The 26,185-nt window shown below is 55.2% G+C and overlaps 1 protein-coding gene across 9 annotated transcripts in view; it reads left to right on the top strand.

Moving 5' to 3' along the window:
• Positions 1-26,185, top strand: part of FNBP1 (formin binding protein 1) — a 97,806-nt gene that overhangs the window by 12,339 nt on the left and 59,282 nt on the right. For 4 of the 9 annotated variants that reach the window (XM_044453020.1, XM_044453021.1, XM_044453016.1 and 1 more), the window contains exons 1-2: positions 16,086-16,176; positions 21,116-21,231. In XM_044453020.1, the coding sequence (XP_044308955.1) occupies positions 16,147-16,176; positions 21,116-21,231 (146 nt within the window). In that variant the 5' untranslated portion in view covers positions 16,086-16,146. Of the gene's footprint in view, positions 1-16,085; positions 16,177-21,115; positions 21,232-26,185 lie in introns of those variants that run through there. The other 5 variants (XM_044453023.1, XM_044453022.1, XM_044453019.1 and 2 more) reach the window with 4 other exon arrangements.

Genomic DNA, 26,185 nt, shown 5'->3' with positions numbered 1-26,185 from the left:
TGATTTTGTCACTTGGTTGTAGCATTTTAGAGATGAAGCCTTTGTAAGTCAGGAGTAAAATGTAGGCCAAATCTAGTCATTCCAAACCAGCCTTCTGGGGTTCTCCGGACAAATAGTCCCCTCTTTCTCTGACCTCTGGGCATTTGGTAGTTTCCATTTGCATCTGCCCTCCATCCATGCTAAAAAGCTGAAATACTTCTCCAAAACTTTGGTTACTGGCAGGAAGAACTTGAAACTAAAGCATAGAAACATAGAAAACAGAGCGAGTCAGAAGGGGCCTCCCAGGCCATCTAGTCTGACCTAACATGCTGGTATTTTCGGTACATCAGTTCGTATTCCCTCTTGCTTTCAGCCGTGCCCCCCATTGGAACTGGCTCCCAAGGGCTTCTCCAAAGTCAGATTTGCAAGAGTTTCCACACCCTGGTAGTGATTCTACACACCCTTCTCCGTGAGACCCCAATCTTGGTATTCAGGTATTTTGGACTTCCAACTCCCGTGAGCCTCTGTCAGCATGGCTAATGCTCAGGAATGCTGGGAGATAGAGTCCCAAACATCTGGAAATCTACCTTCCTGCTCACCCCTGACCTACAGAGTATGGTCACAATTTATTTTCCTAAAAGATAAATCTTGGCTTTCCCCAAAGGGAAAAAAGTTGACTAAAATAACAGCTTTCCACTTCTTCCAATTTACAAATAATACAATTTACAAACAAATTGGAAATTTACAGCTTTCCAATTTACAATAATACACCAGCAGGGCCAATTTATGTGTTTAGCATCACATAGCACAATTTTGCTCAAGTTTCTAGACCATATGACAGTGAAAAGGTTCTTGAATAATGCTTGACTCGCATGTGAGGAACTGAAGTCAGAGGAGTGACTGAACACGGTTTCCATAGCTTGAGGGGCATTTCTCTCCTCTTGGTCTACAAAACAGTAGAATGTAGAATTGTGTGTGCAAAATAACTAATTGTGCAGCCTTCCTTAATTTAGATAACCTGTGCAAGTTGTACACTTGAGTGTTTGTTCTTGTTTCTCTCGGTGCAGAGTTGAGATGGAACTTGGTTCAGAATGTATTTTTATTTTACCCTGTTACAATATTCTCTGGGCATGTACGTGTTAAGAAAACATTTCTCCTTTGCTGTGTGTTGTGGACAGCCTGTGTCGGTTGGAGCTGGGTTGTTTAAGGATTTGCAGACAAAGAATGCTTTTGTGCTAAATCCTCTGTAGCAGAAAATCTCCAGCGGGTTGTGAAAATACAAAACTTAAGTATGGCTCTTTATTCTAATTATTTTTGCTTAAACCAGAGATGCCCGGGCATCGGTAGGATGATTAAAATGAATGACTGTGGTTTTGCAAGTACTTCTGGTAAAACCTGTGGTTAATGTTCAGGGGAGTGGGTCAGCTGGGAGAAGCCGGACAGGAAGGGAAGGGAAGGGAAGGGAAGACCATCTAGTTTTGCAGAGCAATTGGTTTAAAAAGTTGCACTCAGGGAGATATTTCAGTAGACACACGGTTCAGAGGACCCGTTCTGCCTTTTATTATTATTTATTATTATTATTATTTTTCAATTTATATCCTGCCTTTTTCCTACAAGGGCTCAAGGCAGCTTACATCTCCTCCTCCATCTTATCCCCACAACAACAACCCTGTGAGGTAGGCTGGGCTGAGAGTCTGTGACTGGCCCAAGGTCACCCGGTTGGCTCCATGGCTGAGTGGGGACTAGAACCCAGGGCGTCCCGAGTCCCAGTCCCATGCTCTTAACCACTACACCACCCTGGCTCTCAGACCTTACACCCCATTGCTACCTGGTACTTCAGCTCTTGAGCAAGTTAATTTTCATCTGATCTCACTGATTGGCCTTGGTAGAACGATGCTCTGTGGCAGGCCATGCCCACCATGGCCGCATAGCAGCCATTTTGTGGCAGTGCCCACGAGGCTCTTTCAGAAGCGTATATGTGCCCCCCCACTAATGCTGAACATTTGGTCCTGCACCAAGGAAATTACTCTTCCCCCCTGCTTTATTGACCCAGAAGAGAAGTCAAATTTAATTTCCTCATGGTTATCCAATGCATTTACTATAAACCACGTACCTTTTATAACCTGCAGTCGCCTGCATTTTCTAAAACCTTCCTGGCTAAACCAGGCTGGAATTGCATGTCGCAAGCCGAAGAGTTGGCAGCCCCAGCTTTCTGTATAATTCACGTAGACGACTGGGGCGTTCCGAGGGAAACATCAGGAGCACGTGGGAGGACGGGCCCAACTGCCGGCATGGCTGACTCCTTCCTGCGCAGGGCTCCTGGGCTAGGCTGCTTCCCGCTAGTTTCCCACGCCCCTGGTCCTGCCCCCAGAGTCCTGGGCGTCATCTGGGTGGGTGGGGGGAACGGGGGCATCGACAGGAAAGATTCAGCAGTCGAGGGGAGGGCTCAGCATTCTGCCCCCCAGATATTCACCGCCCCTTGGCCTGCGTCCTTCTCCAGTTAACTCGGCTAGTTCTTCTAACTTGCGGCTCCTTTCGGAGACTCACTTGGCCACCTCTGTGTGCTTTTATTCTTCCAAAGGAAAAGCAGTGGGTCCCTTGGGGTTCTGACACATCTTTCCCAACTGCTTGAATAGTATGGGCCTCATATCTTATATATGATTTGCTGTCAGGGGTGTCTTTTTTCTGGCCCACACAGAAGAGAACCAGATGGCCTTCCTGGATCAGCTCTCCAAGGTTGACCTTAATCTGCCGTTAATATTTGTTTCTCGACTGCTTTCACCCAGACCTGATTTTGGCTAAGCGCAGACAATCACGTTCATTTTAACTGTGCCAAAGTGGCAACGCCAGGATCAGTGCATCGGTTTCTTTGGTCTCCTTGTCAGTGTGTGTAGAAACTGAAAATATTTCCATTGCTTGGATTTGTCTGTGGTTTTTGAATGGCAGTTTGTACAGTTGAGGTGTGGAACCTCAGAGGGCCAAACGCGGCCCTCTGAGGGTCCCCAGAAAGCCACATCCTCTTCCTATTCACTCTTTCATCTTGGTACTTTCCAGAATGTGGCGTGTCGTTTCTCCTGTTCTAAAAGGTTGCAACGCTTCTGGGAAGACTTGGTGGTAGGAAGAGCTCTAAGCGAAAGTAGGCAGGTACCTTTGACCACACTGCTTTGGCATCTGGCCACGTCCATCGCTGGGACGCATCTTTCCCCCTCCCTAAAAGAGCTTTTCTAGAACAGGATCTGGCCTGTGGGTTGCAATTCACAGAAGGCAGGGGCAGGTTCACTCAGAAGCGCTGTCCAGATGGCGCTCATTGCTTAACACGGAAAGGAATCCATATTCTTGACAAGAGTTACTGACCCTTCACTACAAATTAATTCGCCATCTGCAAAGGCTGCGCTTCTGGGACAACTGCAATATTAAGAGGGAGCCTCTGTAAACCCCTTGGGTAGCCCCGGATTGCCAGGGCAAGCGTTGCGTCAAGGCGCCGGTGTCCGGGGCTACGCTTGGAAATAACAGGCAGGATGCCCATCAACATAGCCTGGGCACGGGGAGAATTAACAAGCCGGGGTTCCACCCAGAGACTGTAATCCATTCTCAGGGGTCTCTCGACAACCTTCCAGAGGTTACCACATGGCCACGCCCCTTCTCCTGGCTCCACCCCCTTTTGCCATTGCTTGGTTGCCCGGCTTGTTTGGGGGCATGAATGGCAGAACAGGACAGGCCACAAGGAAAGGGGAAGGACAGAGGTACCCAATGCCAGAACTTTCAGCATCTATTTCCAGCCGGCACCGTTTTGGCACAGTGCTGGTCTCCAGCCAGTCAAAAAGGGGCTCCTACGGAGAAATCTGGCCCTGGGTTTCCTCCTTTTTAGCGCTCCCCTGGGCCCAGTATCCCCTCCCTATCAAGGGCCTGCAACTAACTCAGGTAGCCACCCTACGAGGCTGCGCATGCGGCTTGTGGCTGAAGTAGTCCCTGGGCAGTTGTTGCTGCTCTGCTGTGTCCTTGCTCATAGAACTAGATGCCCTCTGTGCAGAAGTAAGTCACGCATCCCTGCATCTGGAAAGCTGAACTGTCTAGGGCAGCATTCCCCTGCCTGGAGGCCTTCAGAGGCATTTTGACCACAGCTCCCAGAATTCCCATCCAGCAGAGCAGTTGACTGGGAATTCTGGGTGTTGCGGTCCAAACATATCTGGCGGGTACAAGGTTGGGGAAGGCTGGTCTAGCAGGTGTGCAAGATTTCTGCATGGTGGGAATTGATGTATAGAGGAGCAGAAATTGATTGCCGCCATGAAAATTGGGTCACAGCTTCTGCCGGAGTCTTGGCTGTAGCAGCACGTTCTTGAATGCGTCATCCTGAGCAGAAATGGTTTGTTGTTGCCGGTGGGGAATGATGGGAAGGGCAGTCCAGCACATCTGGAAAGCACCAGGATGGGGAAGGCATCATGTCATGAAAGAGCTCTTTGGGAGAAGGAAGTTCCGCAAAAAGGGGAAAAGGGAGGGCATTTTAATAGATTTTTTAGTTCTAGCTAAATTATTCATTCTGACTTCCTTGCTTAAGGCGGAACAAGAGCCTTTGTCTGTTTTTGGTGGGTCAGCATTCTCTGTGCATGTTTTCCCCCTTTCTCCCACCTACCTCCTTGCATTCATTTAATTCTGTGGGGAACTCTTGTTAGCTGAAAAGCCACGAAAAAACTCTGCTGCTTCCTCCCCCCCCCCTTTTTTTTTTAAGAGCAAGGAAATTGGTTGTCACATGGCATTGGGAGCCAGAGTTTTGTGGGTTAAGACTACAAGCCCAGCTTTGCTTTCCCCCTTTTCTGTTTCTCCTTTGTTCTCTCTGTAATATAAAACAGCTTTCAAACTCTAGTGGGGAACCACAATCATAATACATGTATGTTCCACTTTCCCCCAGTCTTACGAGGAACCCAGGACAGCACCACAAGTTTCTTTTCTTTGCTACAACAACCCTGTGAGGTAGGTTGGGCTGTGAGTCCGTGAGTGGAGAGCTCCATGGCCAACCAGGGCGAGAACCGGGTTCCCCGAGTGGCTTCCCAGTGTGTGTGGCTTCTGCGTTTGTTCTGGTCCCATCCTGATGGCTGCAGCCACCCTGCTGTGCAGCATTTTCCCACTGTCTTTCCCTCTCCTGTGCTGTTTTCCTTCCACTGCTTTGTAAGGATTGTAATGGGCCTTTCAGATAGAAAATCCATGATTTTTAAAATATTTAAATTTTCTTGCATAGCTGGGAAGATGCACAAGCATAAAACGAGCAAAAATTGCTTCCTGGCCTTCCCACATTTTGCTGCATTTCCCCCTTCTCCTTTGATTCCGAGCATTTTCTTCTCCCAGCCCACAATAAGACCCCCCCCCCCGCCCTTTGTTCCCTGCCCTGATTTCCATGGGACTGCTGAGCAGAAGGTCTGTGATGCATATATTTTTTGTGGCTATCTCTCGCTGAGCAGCCGTGCCAGAGTACATAGCTGCATACTTTATTTTTAAACCTCTGTTCTTGTGAGGGCCTTCGGATGTGCAGACTGCAACTCCCATCTGCCCCAGGCCAGGGAGAGTGCAGGCCGGCTAGTGCAGAGGCTTGGCTGCAGACAGCAGCAGCTTTGAGATGCCATTTGGTAGACATGCTCAGAACGCAGCACCAGCTCCTCCCCAAAGCCATTTGCTGCTGCCGCCACACATGTCCAGAACGTCACGGTTCACAAGTAATGCTACCCTTCGGCGTCTTGTTACACGCATGAGCTTAAGAGTTTAGCGGGAACTGACCCTACTCCAGACATTACGAATAAGAACAGTTCAAAATGGAAGGAAGACACTCCGCTTTGCCTGGGGCACTTTGTAGGAAGAGGGGAGGCTGGCCGTGCTAGAGAAGAGCGGAAGTCGTCGAGCACTTGCGCAGCCCCGTTTTGGCTCTGTCCCCCCCAGCGCAGATGCCTGTCCAGGTGGAGTGCGGCTTTGGCCTGGGGACCCCTTGCTCTGTGCCGGGATTCCCTCACGCATGCCCTGGGGCTGTGGGCTTCCTTGGCAGCGTTCCCCAGGGATCCCGGGGTTGCCAGCTCTCTTCTGCTTGGAGTCATAAAGGTGGAGCTGGAGGGGTTTTTTAGCCCTCCTTTAGGATGAAGCATAAGAAGCCTGTGCAGTCCGGCAGTCCCTCTGCAACTCTGGATTTCTCTAGAGAGAACAGCTCTTCGGGATGTGCTCCCAAAGCGCCCCCTCGCACACGTGTGCAAAGTGAGTCTTCCCTGGAGAGCACACCCTGCAGCTCGGGGGTTTCTCTATTTCCTCGTCCATCTGAGTGCCCCACCTGGTGCCTGCAAGGCTTGTTAAACCCCTTTCAGCCCAACGGCCAGGAGGCATTCCAGGGCCAGGCGAGGCTGAAGGCGGCCCCAGACAAAACAGCCCCGTATTTTCGCTAAAGGCGCTTACTGCCATTAACTGCTGCATGTCATCATTTTATATGCACCTATTGCCTTTCTCACCTGCTGGTGGCTTAGCAGGTGAGACTCTGAGCTGAGCTTGTTGACTGGAAGGTCGGCAGTTTGGATTCCTAGCGAGGAATTTCCCCTTTCGTGCCCCGGCTCCTGCCGGCCTAGCAGCTCAAAAGCGAGCAAATGCAAGGAGATAAATAGGCACCGCTTTGGTGGGAAGGTAATGGCGTTCTGCCCATGGAAGCATCAAGTTGTGCCGGCCACGTGAGCACGGAAGTGTCTTCGGCCAATGCTGGCCCTTTGGAGCTGAGCTCCAGCCCCAGAGCGGTCACGTGCGGGGAACCTCCACCTTACCTTCCTACAAAAGGGAGCCCTCTTGTCGGGTAAGCCTTATCCCACCGATCTGTGGTGGGCATCGGGGGAGCCCCTAGCCAGCCCGATTTGGCCCCTGCTCTTGAGCTCGGGCCCTGCACAAGGGGGGGGGTCAGAGGACAGAGCCCCTGCTCATGGGCTGAGCATGGGCTGAACTGTGGGGGCCGCGTGGCCCGAACCCAGCTGAGAGAGCAGCCCGTGGTTCCCAACCAGCAGCAAACTGAGGGGTCTCCCGGGGGGTTGCGCATGGTTTACACGCCCAGCCATGCCCGGAAACACGTGCGCTCAGCCCACACGGGCTCAGCCTGGAGCCCGTTCGTGACCAGCAGGAGCCGCCTGGGGATTTGGGCTGGATTCCTCCCAGCCTTAACTGGAACCGGGGCCGAATCTGCCCTCTCCACCCCGAGCCTTTGATTCTCAGTGGCTCAGGACTGCTCCGCCCGGAGCGCCTGTCTCTGCAGGTATGCGGACACCCCGGGGACACGCGCGCTTTCTCCCGCGCCAGCTCTGATGCGATGCTGCATCCGCAGCCTTGCGCAGGCTTGCCAGGCTGCTTGCTTCTGTGCATTAGGGAAGCGTCAGACCAGCCGGCGTGACATCAGCGGTGGCGTTCCTGCAATGAGCTGCGTCTGCAGGAGGGGAGGCGGGGGCTGCCTTGCGGTGGGGCGGTGGGGCTGTGGGGCTGATCGTGCCTCCACAGCTGGTGTGCAAGAGTGAAAGTGCAGCGGGGGCAAGGGAGGGAGGGGTGGAGCAGCTGGGTGGGGGCCAGATCCTGTCGCTGGCTGGGAAGAGGGCAGCCTTTCGAGGCGGCCAGCTTAGTTCCTGGATCCTCCCACTGGGGACATTTCCGGCAATGAGCCTGGGAAGTCGTGGAGCTCCCCCCCGCTCCGCCCGTGCACAGGGGCAGAGCTGGGTAGCGGGGACCAGCCCGGATTCTGGGGGAGAGGGAGCTCTCCGGGCATTTCTTTCCACGGGACTGCTCTGGTTTGCCTCCTGAAATGCTGCCGTTCTTGGGGCAGCCCTGCCTCCGTCTGGAGGGTGGAGGTCCCCCAGAATGGCCCCCGAGGGGCCGGCTCCTGCAGGCGCAGCTCCCAGTCTTCTGGCACGGGCCGCCCTTGGGGCAAGTCTTCCCTGGGAGCAGGGGTTTCTCTGAAGGGGGCTTCGTGCTCCTCAGGAGCGAGAGCCGGCCGTATCCTCTCGGACACCCATTTTTGACAAAGCAGTACCCTAAGTATTTATTGATCAATTTGATGTATCCCCTGCCTTCCCACCCAGAAAAATAGCACTCCAGGTGACTTGCAGTGCTAAATAGAACATGACTGAACCAAGCACAGCGTAACGGCATTAAAACTCAATTAAAAATGCAACGGTATCGGGATGAAGACCGCAGGCAACGCAGCGGACCCAGAGGCCTGCCCGAATGGGTGCATCTCTTCCCGATGCGGCTCGCTCGGGAAGGGGCATCCCTTCCGAACGGGCTTCCTGCTGGCAAGTGTTTCCAATTGTGGTAAATTGCAGGCTGCCCCAAACAAACCTGCTTCAGGGCACTTAACTGCTATTGCAAGTTGGCTGCCCTTTCAGATTATTTTCCCTTTCCTTTACATGAGTCCCTCTTGCACCTGGTTGCTCTTGAGCACGGTCCCCTTTGAACTTGGCCCTCCGATGTTAACGTCCTCGCTGCTCAATCCCTTGAAGGGCTCAGGGCGGGGGCCCAAATTGCAACGGAAGGGATGGAACGGAGGGTGGAGAAACTGCGCAAAGTCAGGACAGCGCGAAATGATTCAGCTGGGCAAGGCCAGGAGAAGGGCCAAAACCGGCAGAAGAGGCCTGCCTGGCTGCCTGGGAGCCTCAGCGGGCCAAATTTGCCCCCTCCCCCACCCTAGCAGGTCAACTCTTTTTCTTTCATGGAGTGGCTTTTCCTTTGCTAATTGTTGGGATAATCAAAGTTCAGCCAATTCTGACAAAGGGCATAAGTGCACTGGTGGTCGTGGTGATTCAGAGATTATGAGGAGAGGCTCATAAGAAGGGGCTGTGCAGGATCCAACCAGAAATCTATCCAGTCCGCCGGCTGCCCATGGGAAATTTGCCAGCGAGACGGGAAGGCAGCAGCACCTGCCACCCACGTTCCCCAGCATCTGGTGTACAAAGGCTTATTGGTGAGCCAGTGTGATATAGTGGGCGGACTGGGATCCAGGAGACGTGCGGTCGACCCCCCGCCCCCAGCCATGAAGCTCACTTGGGTAACTTTACCAGTCACTGGCTTCTAGCTGAACCCGCCTCACAGGGGTGTTGTACGGATATTTGTGGTCTTCTGCACCACGTGGCTTGCAAGCGTCAAATGAAGCTGAGGTATGACTCCCTGAGAAGGATGCTCAGGGAGTACCCTGCCGTTGCAACTCGTCCCGTGTGTCGTTTTAAACTCCTCCAGGTGCTTCTGCAAGGAAAGTTGGGCAGCACCAAAACAGCGTTTGGCATGTGTGACCAGCCTCCGTCTCCCTTCACTCACCGCTGACATTTTGATTTGTGCAGCTCTGGAAAAGATCAAAGCCGCTGCAGCGAGGGCCGGCTGCGATCCCCCCCATCGGACATCCGGGCTCTGTTTTGTGGCACGTGCCGCTCTGTGAGAGGCTCAGGTGTAGGTGACTTCTGAGCACTCCCTTTCCTGACATGTGTCCCTGGGATCCTCTCAATCGGGGGCATTGTGTTTTGTTCAGCTGGAAGGCCCGTTTCCAGTTTGGAGGAGTCTTGGGGGCCGCATTCCAGTTCTGCAGGGCCAAACCCCCCAGCACACTTTAAGGTGGAACTGTCGTTAAATAAAACGTAAGAGAAGCTTCTCACCCTTTTAGAAGCTGCGCAAAGGGCGGGGAAACCCCCACGCGGCCGGTGGGCAGTGTTTAGATTCATGCCCGCGCAGGCCAGGTTTGGCTCGTGGGCCTGCGTTTCTGCAACTCCGCTCAGCATCCTAATACTATATATTTTTTGGTTCAAAGAACACCCTCTGGCTAGGCCCCTTTTGCACCTGATTGCAGATCATGAGATGGTTTCCTGGGTTTTGTGTGGTGCCCTCTCACAACCGCAAAAGGTTGAGATGCCTTTTCTAAGGCTGGATTACCGGTGGGGGGAGCATTAAGCAAATGTTTGGCTCCACCCCTTTTGCCTTTGGCCCTCCCACCACTGAAAAGCCACCACCTCCCCAGGGCTGCTCCAAAAGGGAATTCGGTCCCCAGGCTGAACGGGATTGCGCTTTGCCAAAAACCTGCTCTTGGCAAGGATGGAAAGGACTAGAAATGGTTCGGCCGTCCGCATCCATGCATCTGTCTTCGTTGTGTGGGGGGGGGGGCTCAGGATGGATGGCGGCCCTTTGAAATGGACCACCACCTGCAGCGGAGCCTCCCCCAGCCTGCCCCCTTTCCAGACGTTTCCTGCCTGCTAAGAGAAAAAGTTCTCTTTCCGTTCAAACTCAGCTCCGCAGCTCCCTGTGCCCCTGGGTCAGGCCTCTCCTAATCTGGCGCCCTCCAGGTGGAGAAGGGCGGCCCCTCTCACCCGCTGGTGCAGCTCAGGGTCGGCTCCCTCTTCCTTGCACCTGGTCCAAAAGTCAACCGTGTGGAGGCCTGCCTTCGCTTTTCTCTGGTGCAGCACGTGCATTCCTCCATTGCTAATAGCAGCATTCCACGAGACTCTGCTCCCAAGCATTGCTGTGTCCCCGCGCCACGGATCGCCCTCGCCCTGGAAGCAGGGGAAAGAAATCTGGGTCTAAGCTGCAAATGCAGAAGAGCTGGGAATGCAGCCGTCTGGCTCCCTCCAGCGCAGGCCGGGGCTGGGAGCCCTCCAGCTTGCACCTATTTAAGGGTCTGTGGAGCCTCTGTCTAAAAATAGGTGTGAGGCCCCCATCTGCCAGCTGCCAGTCTGCAGCGTCTTGCCCTGTGAACCCTTTTTAGCAAGGGGGGAGTTTGGGGGGAAATTGGCATCTTTCGCACTTACACCCATGGGCCATTCGTGCCTCCCCATCTGCCATCAGTGTGGAATCGATTTTTGGAAAGGCATCTTGTGCCCGAGACCCGTGAAAACAGAATGTGTGCATGCACACACACATCTTGGTGAGAGGGAGCTTTGGGTACCGGAAAGATCAGGACACGCGCACACACACGCAAGCATCCGAGCACTGCCTCTGGCCCACGGTCAGCACGGCAGTCAGAGGGACGTCCTTCCAGCCCTCGAGGGCCGCCCCAATGCCCACTCGGTCTGCTCCTCGTTCCTGCACAAGGCCTCGCTCGCAGAATCCTGCGGTCTCAACCCTGACGTGCCTGGACACCTCTCTCAGGGCGCTGCAAGCCCCCAGCCTCTCCTCACATTTGTTTTAAACAAAAGCAATCTCTTGAAGCGGCAGGTGGACTTGCCCTGCGCTGCCACAGCTGTCCCACATTCTGCCACTCAGGCCCTGCACCCCTGCCGTGGACTCATTCACCCCGAGACTGTTGCTAGCAGGGGTGCTAAGAACCATCCCTTGCCGGAGCTCAGAAAGACGGAAGCACCTCTCCCTCGCCGCTCCTTTTGCTGCAGAGCAGTTCCTGCGTAGCCAGCGTGTGCTGGTGCAGCCTCACAGTCACAGAGCTGCCGGCCTAAGCAGCGGACACTGTTTATTCCTTGGAAAGCCTTTTGACATCCGAGCCAGGCAGAACCCCATTGGAGCCTCTGGTTCTCCCGCCTTCCTGCACTGCCTCCGTCCCTGAATCCCGGGTTTTTTGGAACGCTTTTGCAGCAGTAAAGCAGTGCCAGCCAATTTTCTGGCAAGCGCCCCATGAGCCTGGAAGCTAAATATTGCTACTGAACTAGCTGCTGCAGCACAAAGGTTTTTCTCCCCGGCGCCCTCTGCTTTGGCATATTCTGCCTGGGAGTTTAGGAATCGGGGAAAGCTCATTATGGGGGAAGGAAACAGGCATGCACTCTGGGGTCTCTTTAAATACCTGTGCGCCATGCCCAGGCAGTGTGGGGTAGTGGTTAAGAGCGTGGGGCTGGGACTCGGGCGATCTGGATTCGAGTCCCCACTCTCCCATGGAGCCAAGCGGGCGACTTTGGGCCAGCCACAGATTCTCATCCCAGCCTACCTCTCAGGGTTGTTGTGGGCATAAGATTGGGAGCAGAAGGAAAAGAAGGACGCCAGCTGCTTGAGTTTGTTGGAAAAAAGCAGGATATACATCTAAGAAATAAAAATAACAATAGAAGGAAATTCTGCCAGGGGCCGTCCTGGGTTCTGCTTCCCTGATGGTGTTGAAATGCGTTCTTGAAAACGCTCTTTTGGTTTTGGCCTGGCAGTGGCAACGCCATGGCTTGGCGTGTGGGGCCCCTGCTGAAGCCGTGTCCATGCACCATCGCCCCCCAGTCTCTGGGGGCAGAGCCTCAGGTGTGTGGTCCAGACCCGGCTTGCCTGAGGGCCAAGAAAGCCCCGCCCCCTTCCCTCGCCCTGCTGTATTTGCAGGGAGGCGGGTGGTTCCTGGGCTGATGGGGCTCCCTAGCCATTGCAGCTTTTGCTCTGAGCTCTGTTTGAGCCATCCACAGCGCCAAGCTCCATCCTCCAAATGGGCTCTTCAGCACGGCGCAGCAAGGATAGCTCCTAAAAAGCTCGGAATATAAGCGGCAGGGAGAAGTGGCTCTGGTGGAATACGAGTCGCCAGCATGCTTCCTCCGCTCAGCCATTTTCGCTGCTCTCCTGACTTCCGTGTATGTTTGCTTCCCCTTCTAAAGTGTTGAAGCAGCTTGTCCCCAGGCTCCGTTACCCCAAGAGCTCTGGGCTGCACCGAAAGAGTTCGTTTTGCATCTTAGGCCGGGGCCTGTTGGGCTCTGTCCTTGGACACCCCTGGAATGTGGCCCCAGAGTGCCTGGTTCCATGGGAAGAGGTTCTGCCCCCCCCCCCCGGGCATAAATCTTCCCACGCCATTTGAGCTGCCAGCTTTTGTTGTCCAGCTAGCCAAGAGAGCATCTGGGAGGAGCTGGACCGTCTCCGCAGAGCAGCACTGGGCTTAATCCTTGCGGATCGGGCCTTCTTGGACATGGCATGGTGCAGCTGGCCAGCGGGGACTTGGAGCAGGGGCTTCTCAGACTCAGGCGAGGCGCGCACCGCTCTTGACGTGTCGCCAGAGGAAGAGGGCAGCCGTGTGAAGGAGGCCTGCTCGCATTCAGAAGGCCCCTTCCAAAAGGATGGGGCCCAGGCATGCTCATAAGGAGCGTTGCTGGAAGTGATTACTAGGCCAGGCACAACCGACCACCCTCTGCATGCTCAGATTCGTGCTGGGTGCGTTGTGCTTTTGGGCCAATAGAGAACTCCTGCACGGAAATGGTCTGTGGCTTTTAACGGCACGGAGGAGGAGTCCCGGCTCACGGCAGGAGGTCCCCAGAGCATGGATGGCTGAGCCAAGATCCACGCTGTTCAGACGGGTTGGAAACTGCACGGCTCCTAAGCTCAGAGAAAGCTCTCCTGGGCGGCCGCTGCTGCCGGTGCTTCCCAAACGGCAGAAGCGGGCTTCCAGCGGTGTGGGGAAGGCAGTCCCATGGAAAGCCAGATGTGTAGCTCTTGGTGACACCCCCGTTTTGTGTGTGTGTGTGTGTGTGTGTGTGTGTGTGTTAAAGCAAGTGATGTGATCTCAGTTTGGACAGCTGAGCTGGGAGCAACCGATCAATATGATTGATCAGCAGACATCCCAATACGACTTGATCCACAGAAGAGAGGGCACGAGAGCATTGCCGAGTGAAGGGGAGTCCTAAAGCAGCCCTTGAAAAATCAAACAGCTGTTGAAACCAAAGCAGAAGGAGAGCAGCACGGTCTCTGTTCGTTCGTTCGTTCGGACGGCTGGCTTGCTCGGGAGAGCTCAGCTCCCGATTTGCGGAAGCATCTGCCCGTTCCACCAATGAGGCAGCCCGCTGGAAGTGTGAAAGCCAGGCACAGGAAATTCCCATTGGCTGAGGGCTCCCCCACCCCTGGGAATGCCGGTGCTGTTGCCATAGCAGCTTCCGAAAGCTGCCTCTCCGGAGTTAACCCTTTCCCCTCCGGCCCACTGCTTCGGCGCGCACCCAGCCTTTGTGTGGTTCCTGTGATGCGGCTCTCTTTCAGCTGCGTCCTTCCCCTTCCCCATCACGGGCCACAGATCAGAGGAGAGTTTCCAGGCCCAGATGCTGCATTGCATTGCATTGCATTGCACCCCTGCTGTGAGACCACCACGGTTCTTGGTTCTTGGTTTCCTGGTTCTTGGTTTCCTTTCGCTTCATTTGGGGCAGGCTGAGCGCGGGAGAAATGTGGCGTTTCATTATTTACTGAATGGGTGTTTGCAGCACCTTTCCTGCCAAGTTCTGCAGGGTGGCTTGCTATTGCTCCGTACAGAAACTAGCATGCAAAAATTATTACAGAAGAAAGAGCAAAACAAAACCCCCAAAGCATCAGAGTTAAGCCAGTGGCTGTCCATAAAGTCCTAAATTTCCCCAACGACCATCTCATCTTCCTTGATTTGTTTGCAAGCAATGCTTCTGGCCTCTTGAAGTTGGCAACATACAGGTTTGTGAGGGGGTGTCACACGGAGGTGGGTAGAGACCTGTTCTCCCCTGCAGAGGAAGGCAGGACACGCTCCAACAGAGCCAAGCTCAGGGAACCAAGGCTCAGTTTGGATGCCAAGAAGCACTTCCTGACAGTCAGGACCCCGAGGGTGTGGAATGGGCTCCCACGAGAGGTGGTTGAGGCCCCATCGGTGCGGGTGTTCAAGGATAGGCTGGACGTCCACATGGTGGGCATGTCGTGAGCAGAGCCGGCTGGTGCTGGAGGTCAGACTAGATGGCCCGGGAAGCCCCTTCTGACTCGCTCTGTTTCTATGTTTCTAAGTTGCTTGAAAACAGCAGCGGCTGTAGGTCCTGATGTTGAGCAGCTGATCAAAATACTTGACCCCTTCTAACGAGGCGGGGTGGGGCTCTGGAATGCTCTCCTTTTGTTTTCTTCCTCCTCCTCCTCCTCCGGATTCTGTGCTGTGGTCCTGGAAATCAGTCGGGTCAGTTAGCTGCCGCTTGCGCACCGCTGAATGCGTTTGCCACCCCGGCCAGATCTTCCCGTTGGGCCAGGGGCATGGAACCCCTCCCAACCAGGCCAAGCAAGATCAGCGTAGCTCTGCGGGCTTCCCATTTAAGGTTCCCGCCTCACCCCATGTACACAGCCGAGTTGCGCCTCAGAAAGCCACGTCCGCAAGCTGCAGTGGCCCATTTGAGTCCCTTGCAGCCTTCAGGCTCTCAGTGACTGCATCCAGACAACCCGACAACCCACACTCAAGAACTGAGCCATGGGTGGCGTAGAACATGGATCTTGCCGAACCCAGCAAAATGGCTTTTGTCTGGACCCATGGCTGATTGTAGGTTGCTCATGGGTGGCAAACCATGGTTCCTTAGTGGGGCTGGGTTCAGACAACACAGCAACTCACAGTCCGAGACAATCTGTGCTCGGCCCAGTCCTTGGGAGTGCCCTTGTCATGGGAAGCCGGACAATTTCTCTTTTGACATGGGTCAGTGCTCAGAACTGCCCCGAGGAGGTGTGATGGCACGCGCCTTTCCGAAATTGCATGAGAACTGGATGGGGTTACATTGCCCAAAAATGGGCCCCTGTTTCTTTCCTTCAAATCAGGCTTCTGTGCAGCTTTGCTCCCCCGACATCGTCAAAGCTTGAAGTATTTCTCCGAATGCTTAAGGTACCAGCAGGAAGAGCTTTTAAGCTCGGATCTGTGGCTGGTTTTTGGTCTCGCCCCTTTGCTTGTGGCTCGACTCCCTCTGCCTTTGACCCTCCACACCCCTGGAGTGTGGTCTCCGAGAGCTGCTCCAAAATGGAGTTTGGCCCGCGGGCAGAAAGAAGCCACCGCAGCCTCTTCTCGGGGTCCTTGGCCAGGAACCGATCCGTGAAGTGAGCGATGCAGCTGCTGCATCTGGCATGCAGGACGACGCTCATTTTGCACCAGAGAGATCTTTCCGTGGCTTGCGTTCGGATGCTCCCCTGCAGAAAAAAAGAGGGGAAATTAGAACGTATCTGTTCAAATATGATTTATGAGCCAGGTTTCTTGGTAGATCAGCTCATCTTCTGAGAAGCGGAGGAAGTGGCTGCACTTTGCAGATGCGTTTGTGGCTGCTCTCAAAATGGTTCTTAAAGCAAGAGGCACTCAGGATCTGTGCTTGCTGCCTTCCTCTGGAGGAAGCCAGCAGGACAGCTTGGGCATTTCTCGCTCGGCTTTGAAGTCGAGTGCATGAAAGGAAATGCACTCTACTTGGGGTCCTGCGTCGACTCTGTAGCCTGAACTGTGCAAAACAGGCGGTAGCCCTTCCAAGCCCCCCCAGACCAGCGGAGGCACAGATGCTCTGCTGCATGGCAGCCCCGGTAAGGGTAAGTGGTCTTGTTTTCAAGCAGGCGCAGGGAGGAGCTGAAGAACCGCTGATCTGGCAGGATGGAGTTCCAGCCGGGAAAGGGGGCTGAGCAGATGCTGAGGCTCCTTGGGTCCTGGTTGGCGACGTGGGTTCTTCAGGTTGCTGATGCACTTGGCTTGTCATGTGACTAACTTTCATCAAGCAAGCGGAGCAAAGCCAGCTTGCTGCACTGAATCACAGAACAGGAGAGTTGGAAGGGGCCACTGAGGGTCAGTGATGGTGCTTGAAGGCAAGTGATGGCCTTGCAAAGACAGGCAAATGTTTTTGTGCAGAGAGTGCTTGCACGAAAACAAAAGCACACAAAAAGGAAGTGTTTTTCAGCGCTGTGAGTAATTTTGGCACACTCCTGTTTTTAATGTCTGAGTTTTGCATCTCTGTGCGGGAAAGGGTTCCTCTCAGAGAGCCGTAACACAGGGAAACGCTGTGCCTCATGCTCTCTCAAGCCCTCCCCAAATTCCGTGCATGAGTCAAAAAGCCCTATTAATTTTAGGATGTTGAAAAGCGGATCTGATCCATTCTTTGGGGAAACTGAAAGATGAAAGGTCACAGCTGGCCCGTTCGATTGCGTTCTGCCCAAGGAGCTGGGGGAGCGGTGTGTTTCTTTCCCAGGCTTCAAGTCAGCGGCCTCTGGTTATTCCCCTGCATCTCCAGCAGAATGGACGAGGTGCCTGGGGGTTGGCAGCAGCTTCAGGGTAGCCAGGTTTCCTCTTTTCCGCAGGGGTAGCCCCGGTGGAAGGCCTTTCTTCCTGGGGTCTCCCAGTGTAGTGCTTGTTGGCTTTGTGGGGTTTGTGAACAGAGGGGGCACCCTATTAATACCACTGGACTTACCTGTAAGTAAAGAAGTGTGAATCAGCAACACTCCAGACCAGCAAAGTTCTCCAAATTCCAGCTAGAAGCACTTTTCGACTTGAGTCCATGTTTGAATCAGTTTGCAAGATTTGTGTGTTTCCTTTTGTATGGAATCCACACCTATTTCCACCCACATTTTTCCAAATCTGTGTCAGCTGCACACTTCTTTGGGAGATGCACATTCTCTTATCAAAGAGGCCTCCTGCCTTCTTTCTGTGCATTTTTCAAGTGGGCTGTGCCTGTTTTTGACCCGCGGGTCACCTTGTGAGTTGGGAGCACCTGGACTTTGGCTGGCGATTGAGTCCAAGCCCGTTCTCAGTTAGAAAGGTGCACACTGAATCCATCGTGATCCGAAGCGCTCTAAAATTAATCTCTCATAAATCCATACCGGGAGGCACAGCCACACGCATCTACAGTCAGCAGCCTGGATCCAGATTGAATCTGGATGGAAGTCGACTTCCCCGCAGCCCACAGCTGCCCCCGCAAGGCCCGGAAAGACAGCACGGAGAGGCAGCAGCCCTGACGTGCAGTGTGGGGAGGCCCCTGAATCGGACAGCCCTGTGCAAATTCCCTCCTCCTCGAGGAAGCTGGCTCCTGGATCCAGCCCAATATTTATACAGGGGCTTATAAGGGCTCTGCTTTGCGATGCTCGGAGCTCGGAGCCAGACCCGGAAAGATGAATGTTTATATTTTATCTCTGTGATGTGATGCATAAGTACTGGTCATTTCCTCTGTGCTGGCCCTTTCCTCACCGAAGGCTCCCGAACCAGCCTTATATGGCTTGCCACGCAGGCGCTTGTGCATGGCATAGACGGAATAGCTCAAATCTGAGCGCAGTCTGTGTGCAAATGAGGATTTCAAAGACGAACGGCTGGTAAACACGGCTGAGGCCACGCGCGTATGCTGAGGCTCTCTCCCTGTGCGTTCCTGCTTCTGCCTCCCCCCCCCCCCCCCTTTGCAAACAAGCCCAAGGCCCGACTTTGCCGTAGTGCCAGCCTGCATCCTGCATCCTTGAGAGACCACAGTGCCTGCATATCCTTCGGGAGGGAACATCTGCCCCCAAATTAATTTCTACCTCCCCTTCCCCTGCAGATGCATTTTTTAAAATACAGTGTTCTCACAATTGGGGATGTTGGCAAGATCTGCAAACGAGCTCAGATTGCAGTGAATCAGTGCTCCTTGAGTCTGTAGATTCGTAGGCGGCTTTTTGAACTTTGGGTGTGGAGCAGGGGATTTGCGTGAATGTAGGTTGGTGCAAAGGAACGTCCGTGCTAAAGCATCTTGTGCAAGCACACCTTTGCACTAACCAACACTTGTGTTGGGGCATGATGGCACCAACACCACCTGCAGACCAAGGCAGCCTCCTCAAGCTTAAAGTCCGTGTGTGGATGATGGACACAAGGGTGCATGATGGCCCCCCCAACATGGAGGGGTGGAGTTAATGACCTCTACGCCTTCCTGCTTGCAGCAGAACCTCTGGCTGAGTTTCTGTGACGGTGCATAGCGTTAAGACATTTTGGATGTTCAGGGAAAAGCGCTAGCAGAATAGTTGCAGCCTGGCTCCCAAGCGGCGAGGGGACATTGTCATTCTGGATAACATTCACAGTTCCTTCCTCCTCCTGGTTTTGCAGGGAACCGACAAAAGGTTATTTCTTTATGCTGTACTGAATACATTTATTTTTTATTCATTTTTTGTTGTTTTACATCTCTACACCAACCTCCTGCCATGGTGCACAAGGATTTCCGCCATTTTTAAGCGCAAAAACAAGCATGCAAACATTTTGTTGTTCCACGCTTCAGGCCGTCTCTGAATTATGGCATCCTTATGCTGGATGCGCTCCAAAGCTCACAGACCCGCACTATGATTTCCTTTATGGGACTGATCCATCTTTTATTTGGACCTGCTCTTCTTCTGCCTTCAACTCTCCCCAGCATGACGGTCTTTTTCAGTGAGTCTTGCCTCGTGGCCTTCCTGGATCCCACGGCCCGTTTGCCGGTTCTGCTGCCAGGAAAAGCCCCGGCTTGAGTCGATCCGGGCTCCCTTTCGCTGTTCTGTCGCTGGGGGAGCTCACAAGGCTCGCCTCTAGCACCACATTGCATGCACAGCCATCGTTGTCCTGCCGGCTTTCTTACTGTCCAGCTTTCCCACCCAGACGTAGTGAACGGGAATACAGCAGAGTGGCGGATCGTGGCCTTGGTCTCCACTGGCACGTCCTGACCCTAGAGGAGCTTGGCTTTGGTCTCAAAAGAAAAGCAAAACAAAAAACCATAGAGGGCAGCCATAGAAGCACGGGGTCGGAAGGGGCCGTGAAGGCCACCGGGTCCCTGCAGTAGCCGGACTCCGGCTGCGCGACCTGGCGCCTTCCTCAGGAGCCGACGGCCTGTTCCCCGGCCTGGGCTTCCCTGCTTCCAGGAAGTAAGCAGGCCATGGCCAGGGAGGGCCGGCGGGTTAAGGCATATAGGTACGTGAGGGATGGGCAGAGACCTGTTCTCCCCTACAGAAGAAGGCAGGACGCGCTCCAACAGAGCCAAGCTCAGGGAACCAAGGTTCGATCTGGATGCCAGGAAGCACTTCCTGACAGTCAGGACCCCGAGGGTGGGAATGGGCTTCCACGGGAGGTTGGTTGAGGCCCCATCAGTGCGAGTGTTCAAAGATAGGCTGGACATGCACGTGGTGGGCATGTTGTGAGTGGAGCCGGCTGGTGCCGGGGGTCAGACTAGATGGCCCAGGAGACCCCTTCTGACTCGCTCAGTTTCTGTGTTTCTAAGGCAAGGGTGTGGCACAGGTTGTAGATGGAACCTCTGCTGTGGTGGCTGAGCTGAGCTTGGGCCACGTGACTTCAGGTGGGGGCTGACGGGGTGAAATGCTTCTCCTTCAAAATACATCCATTCCTAGCAGCTAAACGACTAGCAGGACAGAGAACAAGTTCTGCAACCTCCCCCAAGGCACTAGCTTTCTGCATGCAGGGAGTTCTATTCTGAAGTCCCGTTTGAGCGTCACTTTGAGAGAACCTCAAAGCATTTTTGCCCCACGCTGTCCAGGAAGTCTCCCACCTCCCCTCTGGCCACTGCATGTGGTTTCTAGATGGCCTCGCCCCTCAGAGCCAGCGAGGGACGGAAGAGCTGAGTGTGCGCCCTCCACGCTCCGGACCTCCGTCTTGCTGGAGGGAGCAGTGAGGGCGCGAGCCACTGGTGCAAGACCCAGTTCCACGCCAGAGCGGCCGAGCCTCTTGGGGAGGCCATGGAAGCGATTCCCAGGCCACACGCAGGAGACCAGCGGACAGGAAGGTGCTGCAGTTTGTATGATGCTCCATGGGGCCTGCCTTCCACCCTGAACCTCGCAGCGAAGGAGCATGCGTCCTCCTTCTGAGCAAGCAGTCCTGCGACAGGATTCGGCGGCCCCTTGGACCGGTCCCCTCCGTGCCTCTCTCTCCCTTCTCACCACTGTGGGCACCGGCTGCTCTCGTGCTGCTGCTTCTGTCTCAGGATAGCCACCACCTGCTTGCTTGACCGAGGCGCAGGGCAGCCAAGGCCCTTCCTCTTCCTCCCCACCACCATTGTCTAGTCCAGAGCACGAAGCAGGGAAACAGGTGTGTTGCACTGCAAGAGAGGAGTTTTTGGTGCCAGGCTGTGGGGCCTCGGGAGATCCTGCAGGCCTGCTCGATGCCTCCCGGATCTCTTGACCGCTTTTGCACCCCTCTCTGTGGCCTGGACCTTGTCTGGTGTTCGCATCTGCATCATGAGCACTGCGTGCTGGAAAACAATGCCGCGAGGGCCGATTGAGGTGTGTTTGGGGCAAAGGGGTTGAGCCCTTTTATTCCTGTCTTGTCGCCCCTGCAAATCAGGTACCCAGCAGCGGTGGAGCAGCTTGCTCAGCTGAGCAAGCAGGTGCTTAAGATTGTCTTGAGCATGTGTGGCTTGATAAAAAGGTGCCTTTATAATGTGCTGCCTTTTATGATGAATAGTGTGAATTACTGTTGTTGTTGTTATATTTTTTTCTGCACAGAGGTCTCCCACTGACACCTTTTCTTTTGCTCTCTGTTCTGTAGGATCAATTTGACAATCTCGAAAAACACACGCAGTGGGGTATCGACGTTCTGGAAAAATACATCAAGTTTGTTAAGGAAAGGACCGAAATTGAAATCAGCTATGCAAAGCAACTTAGGTGAGTCAGAGTGTTTGTTTCGGAAGAATCTGACAAAATCGGTTTTTTGAAGGGCCTGCTAATCCAGAAAGAATAAAAGTGGTGCCCCTTGTATCCTTTGAAATGAACCTTTAAATAAGGCAAAGACCGCTGTGTCGGGCCGTGAGGGAAACAAGCAGGCAAACCCGCAATTGGACAATACTTGGTATCAGGACCAGCCAAAATTCCACTGGAAGGTTCCAGCTTTCAGGTTATCTAGGATAGGACTCTTCCTCCGGTTTGCGGGTACAGAAATTTGGAATGAGGGAAGAACAGAACAATCCGTGGACCCTGAGGTTTAGTTGTACCCAACCTGGAGGTGCAGATTCGCAGTGCAGGCAAATGAGTCAGCAGGAGGCAGCAGGTTGATCTATTTGTGTGTTTCCGTTCCACGCTGGGAGTGGGAGAAGGTTGCAGGGCTAATCCCGCCACAGGCTTGAACTGAGACAGGTGGCATTGGCAAAAGAAAGTTGGGCCGTGGAGCGGTCCTTCTTGTGATGCCAGCGCTGCCTCTTTCCGGGGTTCCTTTTCCAGCAGGCAGAATTCTGTTCCCTGCTGAACTGCTCCTGGAGCGAAAGATTCACGTACCGATGCTCAGCTGAGGTCCCCGCAAGTTGGAGACTGTGTGGCCGGCTTGGAGCGCCTCTCCTGGTGCAAGCCGCCTCTGCCCTGCAGTCCCCACGGGAGGCCTTCTCGGGGGCCTCTTCTGAGGGTGGCACAGGGGACAGCGCAAGGGGAAGGGCCTTCTCGGTGTTTGCTCCTTGATTTGTGGAAGGCTCTGCCAAGTGGGGCCCACTGGGTGCCAGCACTGTCACCCTTCTGGCCTCGGGGTAGGATTTTCCGCTCTCCGCTGGTGCTTGGGGGTGTGTGAGGAGCTCCTCCGTTTCTCATCGACGGTGTTTGTGCATCTCGTGGGACCCCTCAAGGCTTCTGCTGGGAAAGGTGTTGCAAGGGGAAATCCTACAGCTTCTTGGCGGCATCGAGGGGCCTGCCAGGTCCCTCAGATCCCCAGATTCAGGTGCGCAGGCTCCTTCCAGGAGGCCCCGAGGAGGGGAGACTGTCCTCTCTGGTTCCCCCCCTTCCAAAGCGCCCCACCTAGGCAGCCAAAAGCAGCTGTCTGGCGCGCATGCAGAGTGAAAGGGGCCAGGAGGGCGAAGCTCAGCCCTGGCGCTCACGCCGCGAGTCTGGGGGTCAAAGATCATCTCGGTGGGATTGCACCCTAAGAAATGTAAAAAAAGATAATGGTCCTGGTAACGGTGGCGATGTGGAGCAGCCCTTTCGGTCTGGCCCAGCGACGTTGTGCCCGCTCCAGGGGCCGCGCGCCGCAGCCTGTGCCGCTGGCCCCTTCCAGCCACGTTTTGCGGGCAGTGTGGCTTCCCTTTGGTCTCTGGACGCCTCCTCATCTGCGCCGTGTGAGGGCAGGGGCAGGAGAGGAAGGGCAGGGCCGCGCTCCCTCTGCCCAAGCCGCGTCTCAGCGCCTCTGTGCGCGTGCAAAGCCCTCCGGCGCGGCGCAGTGCCAGTGCACGGCCGGCTCCCGGGGCGAGGCGGGAGGCGGGGCGTGTCTCATCGCAGGGCCCTGAGCCCCTTCCAGGCTGAGGAAGCTCCCTGGGACCAGGCCTCCGGGCCAGTGGTGCCGGAAGCAGGCGGGCCGAGACGACCCACGTCATGCCGCTTTAGGCTCCGACTGCCAGCAAGGAAGGCGCTTCCCCCACTTTTAGGCTGGGGGGAAATGCAGCAGGAAAGTCAGTCCCCGCCAAACAATCAGTGGCGGGAAAGCGGGGGCCGTTCTGGGGAGCCCAAGAAGGGCCGGTTTGGCCCACCGGTGTGAGGCTCAAGGCCCTTCCTTTGGCAGAGCGTCCCTGCCGATTCCGGTCGGCACATCGAGGGGCGCGCTGCTGCTCTCGGTGGGAAACCGCCCTCCGTGGTTATTCGTGCTGACACATGTGCCCTGCCTCCCATGCATCGCCCCCTGCCCAAAATTTCACCCCACCCTCCTGGAAACAGCGGGGATCTCCTTCCGTCATCTCACAAGCAGGCACCTGTGTGTGGCTTCCGCGTGGGGTCATCACATGGGGAGCCCCATTTTCGCTCAGCCCGAGAAAGACCGCATACGTCGCATTATCCTCTCCCACCTCTTTTATGGCCTGCGTCGGACACGGGGGCCGAACCGCATTCGGCGTGTCCCTCGGCCTGTAATTGAGCTCCCCACCTGACGTGTGTCTTCATTCGGCCGTGCGCTTCGCTGTCGGGAGGGCGACCTTGCTGCAGTTCGGAGCGTCGCCGTTCCATATATAGCAGGCAAGGCCACCGTCGCATAAAATGTGCTCTCCTTGCTGTCAGGGGGAAGGTGAAACCGGTGCTTAAAAGTCGAATGGTGGCGGGCAGGACGCATGTATCCCCGTCTGGGATCCTTCAGGTGCCCAGGACACTGGGATTGGTGTGGTCGGGCACCTACCGAGGACCGTACCACGGGAGGGTCTCCTGGCAGAGCCCTGGGGGTCCCGCCCCCCCGCGCCCGCTTGTGCCCCGGCCCAGCCAGCTTGCTCTGTGGTGCTCTGTGCCACTTGCCCCACAGATTTGGGGCTGCTCGGGGGCCCCTTCCCAAGCCCCAGGCCAGCCTTCGCCCTGGCATGGCCTAGCGGCCACTTCGGAGTGCTGACCCCCAGCGGGAGAGGCAGGGGACTCTGCTTTGGGCAGGCCAGGCTTTGTTTCAGGGGAGCCCCTGGGCCTAGAGCAGAGTTGGAAGGGGCAGGAGGCCACCGGGTTGCCCACCCCGCTTGGAGGATGGTCCAGTTTCTTCTTGGAAGTCTCCAGTGGGAGAGCCTGGCAGCTGGTGCCCCTGCCGTCTTGCTCTGACCGTGAGGAAACCTTTCCTGGTGTCCAGCCTGAACCTGGGCTGTCACCGCTTGAATTGATGCTTCCGTGTCCTGCACTCTGGCATCAGCAAGAAGAGATCGTGACCTTCCTCCATGAGGCAGCCTTTGAGGTGCTCATGCAGTGATATCATGTCCCCTCTCAGTCTTCTCCTCTCAAGGCTGAACATGCCCTGTTACCTCAGTCTCTCCTCAGGGACACCCGAGGAAAGGGGGCTGGGGAAGGAAGAGGAAAAGAGCACGCGCCAGTGTGCCTAGCTGCATTTATTTCCCGACATTTTATTTCCTGACATAAGGAACCCGGGTGCCTCCCATGGTTGTCCCCTTCTCCATTGCATCCTCACAATAACCCTGCAAGGTAGGCCAGACCTATGGGTCACTGACTGGCCAGTGCACTGTGTGGCCAAGTGGGGAAGCAGAATGCAGGTTCCCTGCCACTGTGTAGCTCTTCATTGTCCTGCTCTCCCTTTGCCTCCCACCCATCAGGGGTGGCCCTGTGGGCGCTGGGGCCATCTGGGTGCCATCCTTGAACAAGGAGGTCCAGTGGGGCAGCAGGGGACTCCCACGGCCTTTGCCCCTTGCAGGCGTTGTTCTGAGCTTCATAGGAGCGATGGCTGGTTCTCCGGGGGTGAAGGTTTGAGGGGAGTTCAGCACAACGGATCGCTCCTGTAATGCTCACAATAAAAGCCGCCGTGGATAACGAGAAGTTGGCACCCCTCCCCGCCATGCCAAATAATAAATGACAGACACATTTCTGTAGAGCAGGAAGTTGCGAGGCGTAGACGGTCTGCCCTTGAGCAGCAGCAGAGGGTCCTTTGCGCATCAGCACATGGACCGCACCGGCCTCCCTCCCAAGCACCGGGGGACTTCTTGAGCAGGCCACTTGCGCATAACGATCCCAGGAACGCCACCGCAAGGCTCCTGGGGTGGCGTGGGGGCACACGAGCTTTGCCACCGCTGCGCCATGCCCGTTGCAGTGCAAGGATGCCCCGCCGTGGAAGGATGTGGCTGCGAACGGAAAGAGCCAGCCCAACGCCTCCCCGGAGCCGCCGGTTCCTGCCACCTCAGTGAAGGCCCCCAGCGTGATTCCTCTTACTGGGATGACGTTCGGTGCCGTTTTGCAGAGCCACGCACTTCCTTCCTGGCTCTGCTGGAGGCCAGGAGTACTGAGGGGCTGCACAAAGCTGCGTCGAGCCATCGGCTGGGCCAGCTCGGTCCCTTTGGTCTGGACAGATTTGCTGCCAAGTACTGAAAAGATCTGGGGGCTGAGGCCCAAAGAAGGCACACATTTGCGCGTGCTGAGTTCCCTCTGCTCTGCACTCTGTGTGTGTGTGTTTTGAAGGACCCCCATCTCCTAAGGACATGCAGATTTGTAAAAAGGAGGTGTACGAACAGTGGGGAGGAGGGTATTTGATCAGGAAACACACACACACGCACACACACACACACACAAGCAAAGAGACTGAGGACAGCCAGAGGGGAGGCCCCGTGGGCCAAAGGACGGCCAGTCCTGGGGGACCCGATGCCCCTCACGGCCCCTGGGCCTCTATCTGCCAGGTGCCGGGGAGGGGCAGATGGGCTCCCAGGCTCATATCCAGGGCCCAGACTCAGTGGGACAACCTCGGGTGCTGCCGTTCAGGAAGCAGGTGCTTCAGCGTGGAATCCGGTCCTTGGGCGGAAAGAGGCCCAGCACGTGGCCACTTGCACCCGCTCAGACATGGGTCGTCTCGCTTCTCCCGCCGCGAGCGCGCCTCGTGTTTTTCTCCCATTGCCTGCATTTGGGGAAATCCAACTGGGTTTCTCCTTCAGTTCCTTTGCTACATTTTTTTTTTTTGGCCACAGAATATGAGACAAAATTGCCAGCAGTGAAAAAAATGTTTGACTTGGCCTGAGCAGAAGAGTTTGTTGTGAAAGAGGAAATGTGCCAAGTATGAAATGCAAGATCTCAAATGGGGAAGTAAAGCCCAGTTGAAAAATGCCACTTACTGCCTTTATTCTTGGTCTTCCTAAAGCTAGTCAAAGAAGTTGAATTTTGATCTGTAGGCCATGCGTCTCCCATCCAC

This window comes from Varanus komodoensis, unplaced genomic scaffold (genome assembly GCF_004798865.1).
Source record: "Varanus komodoensis strain SLA01 unplaced genomic scaffold, ASM479886v1 scaffold77, whole genome shotgun sequence".
Lineage (NCBI taxonomy): Eukaryota > Metazoa > Chordata > Lepidosauria > Squamata > Varanidae > Varanus > Varanus komodoensis.
This window is presented reverse-complemented; position numbering and strand designations above follow the sequence as displayed.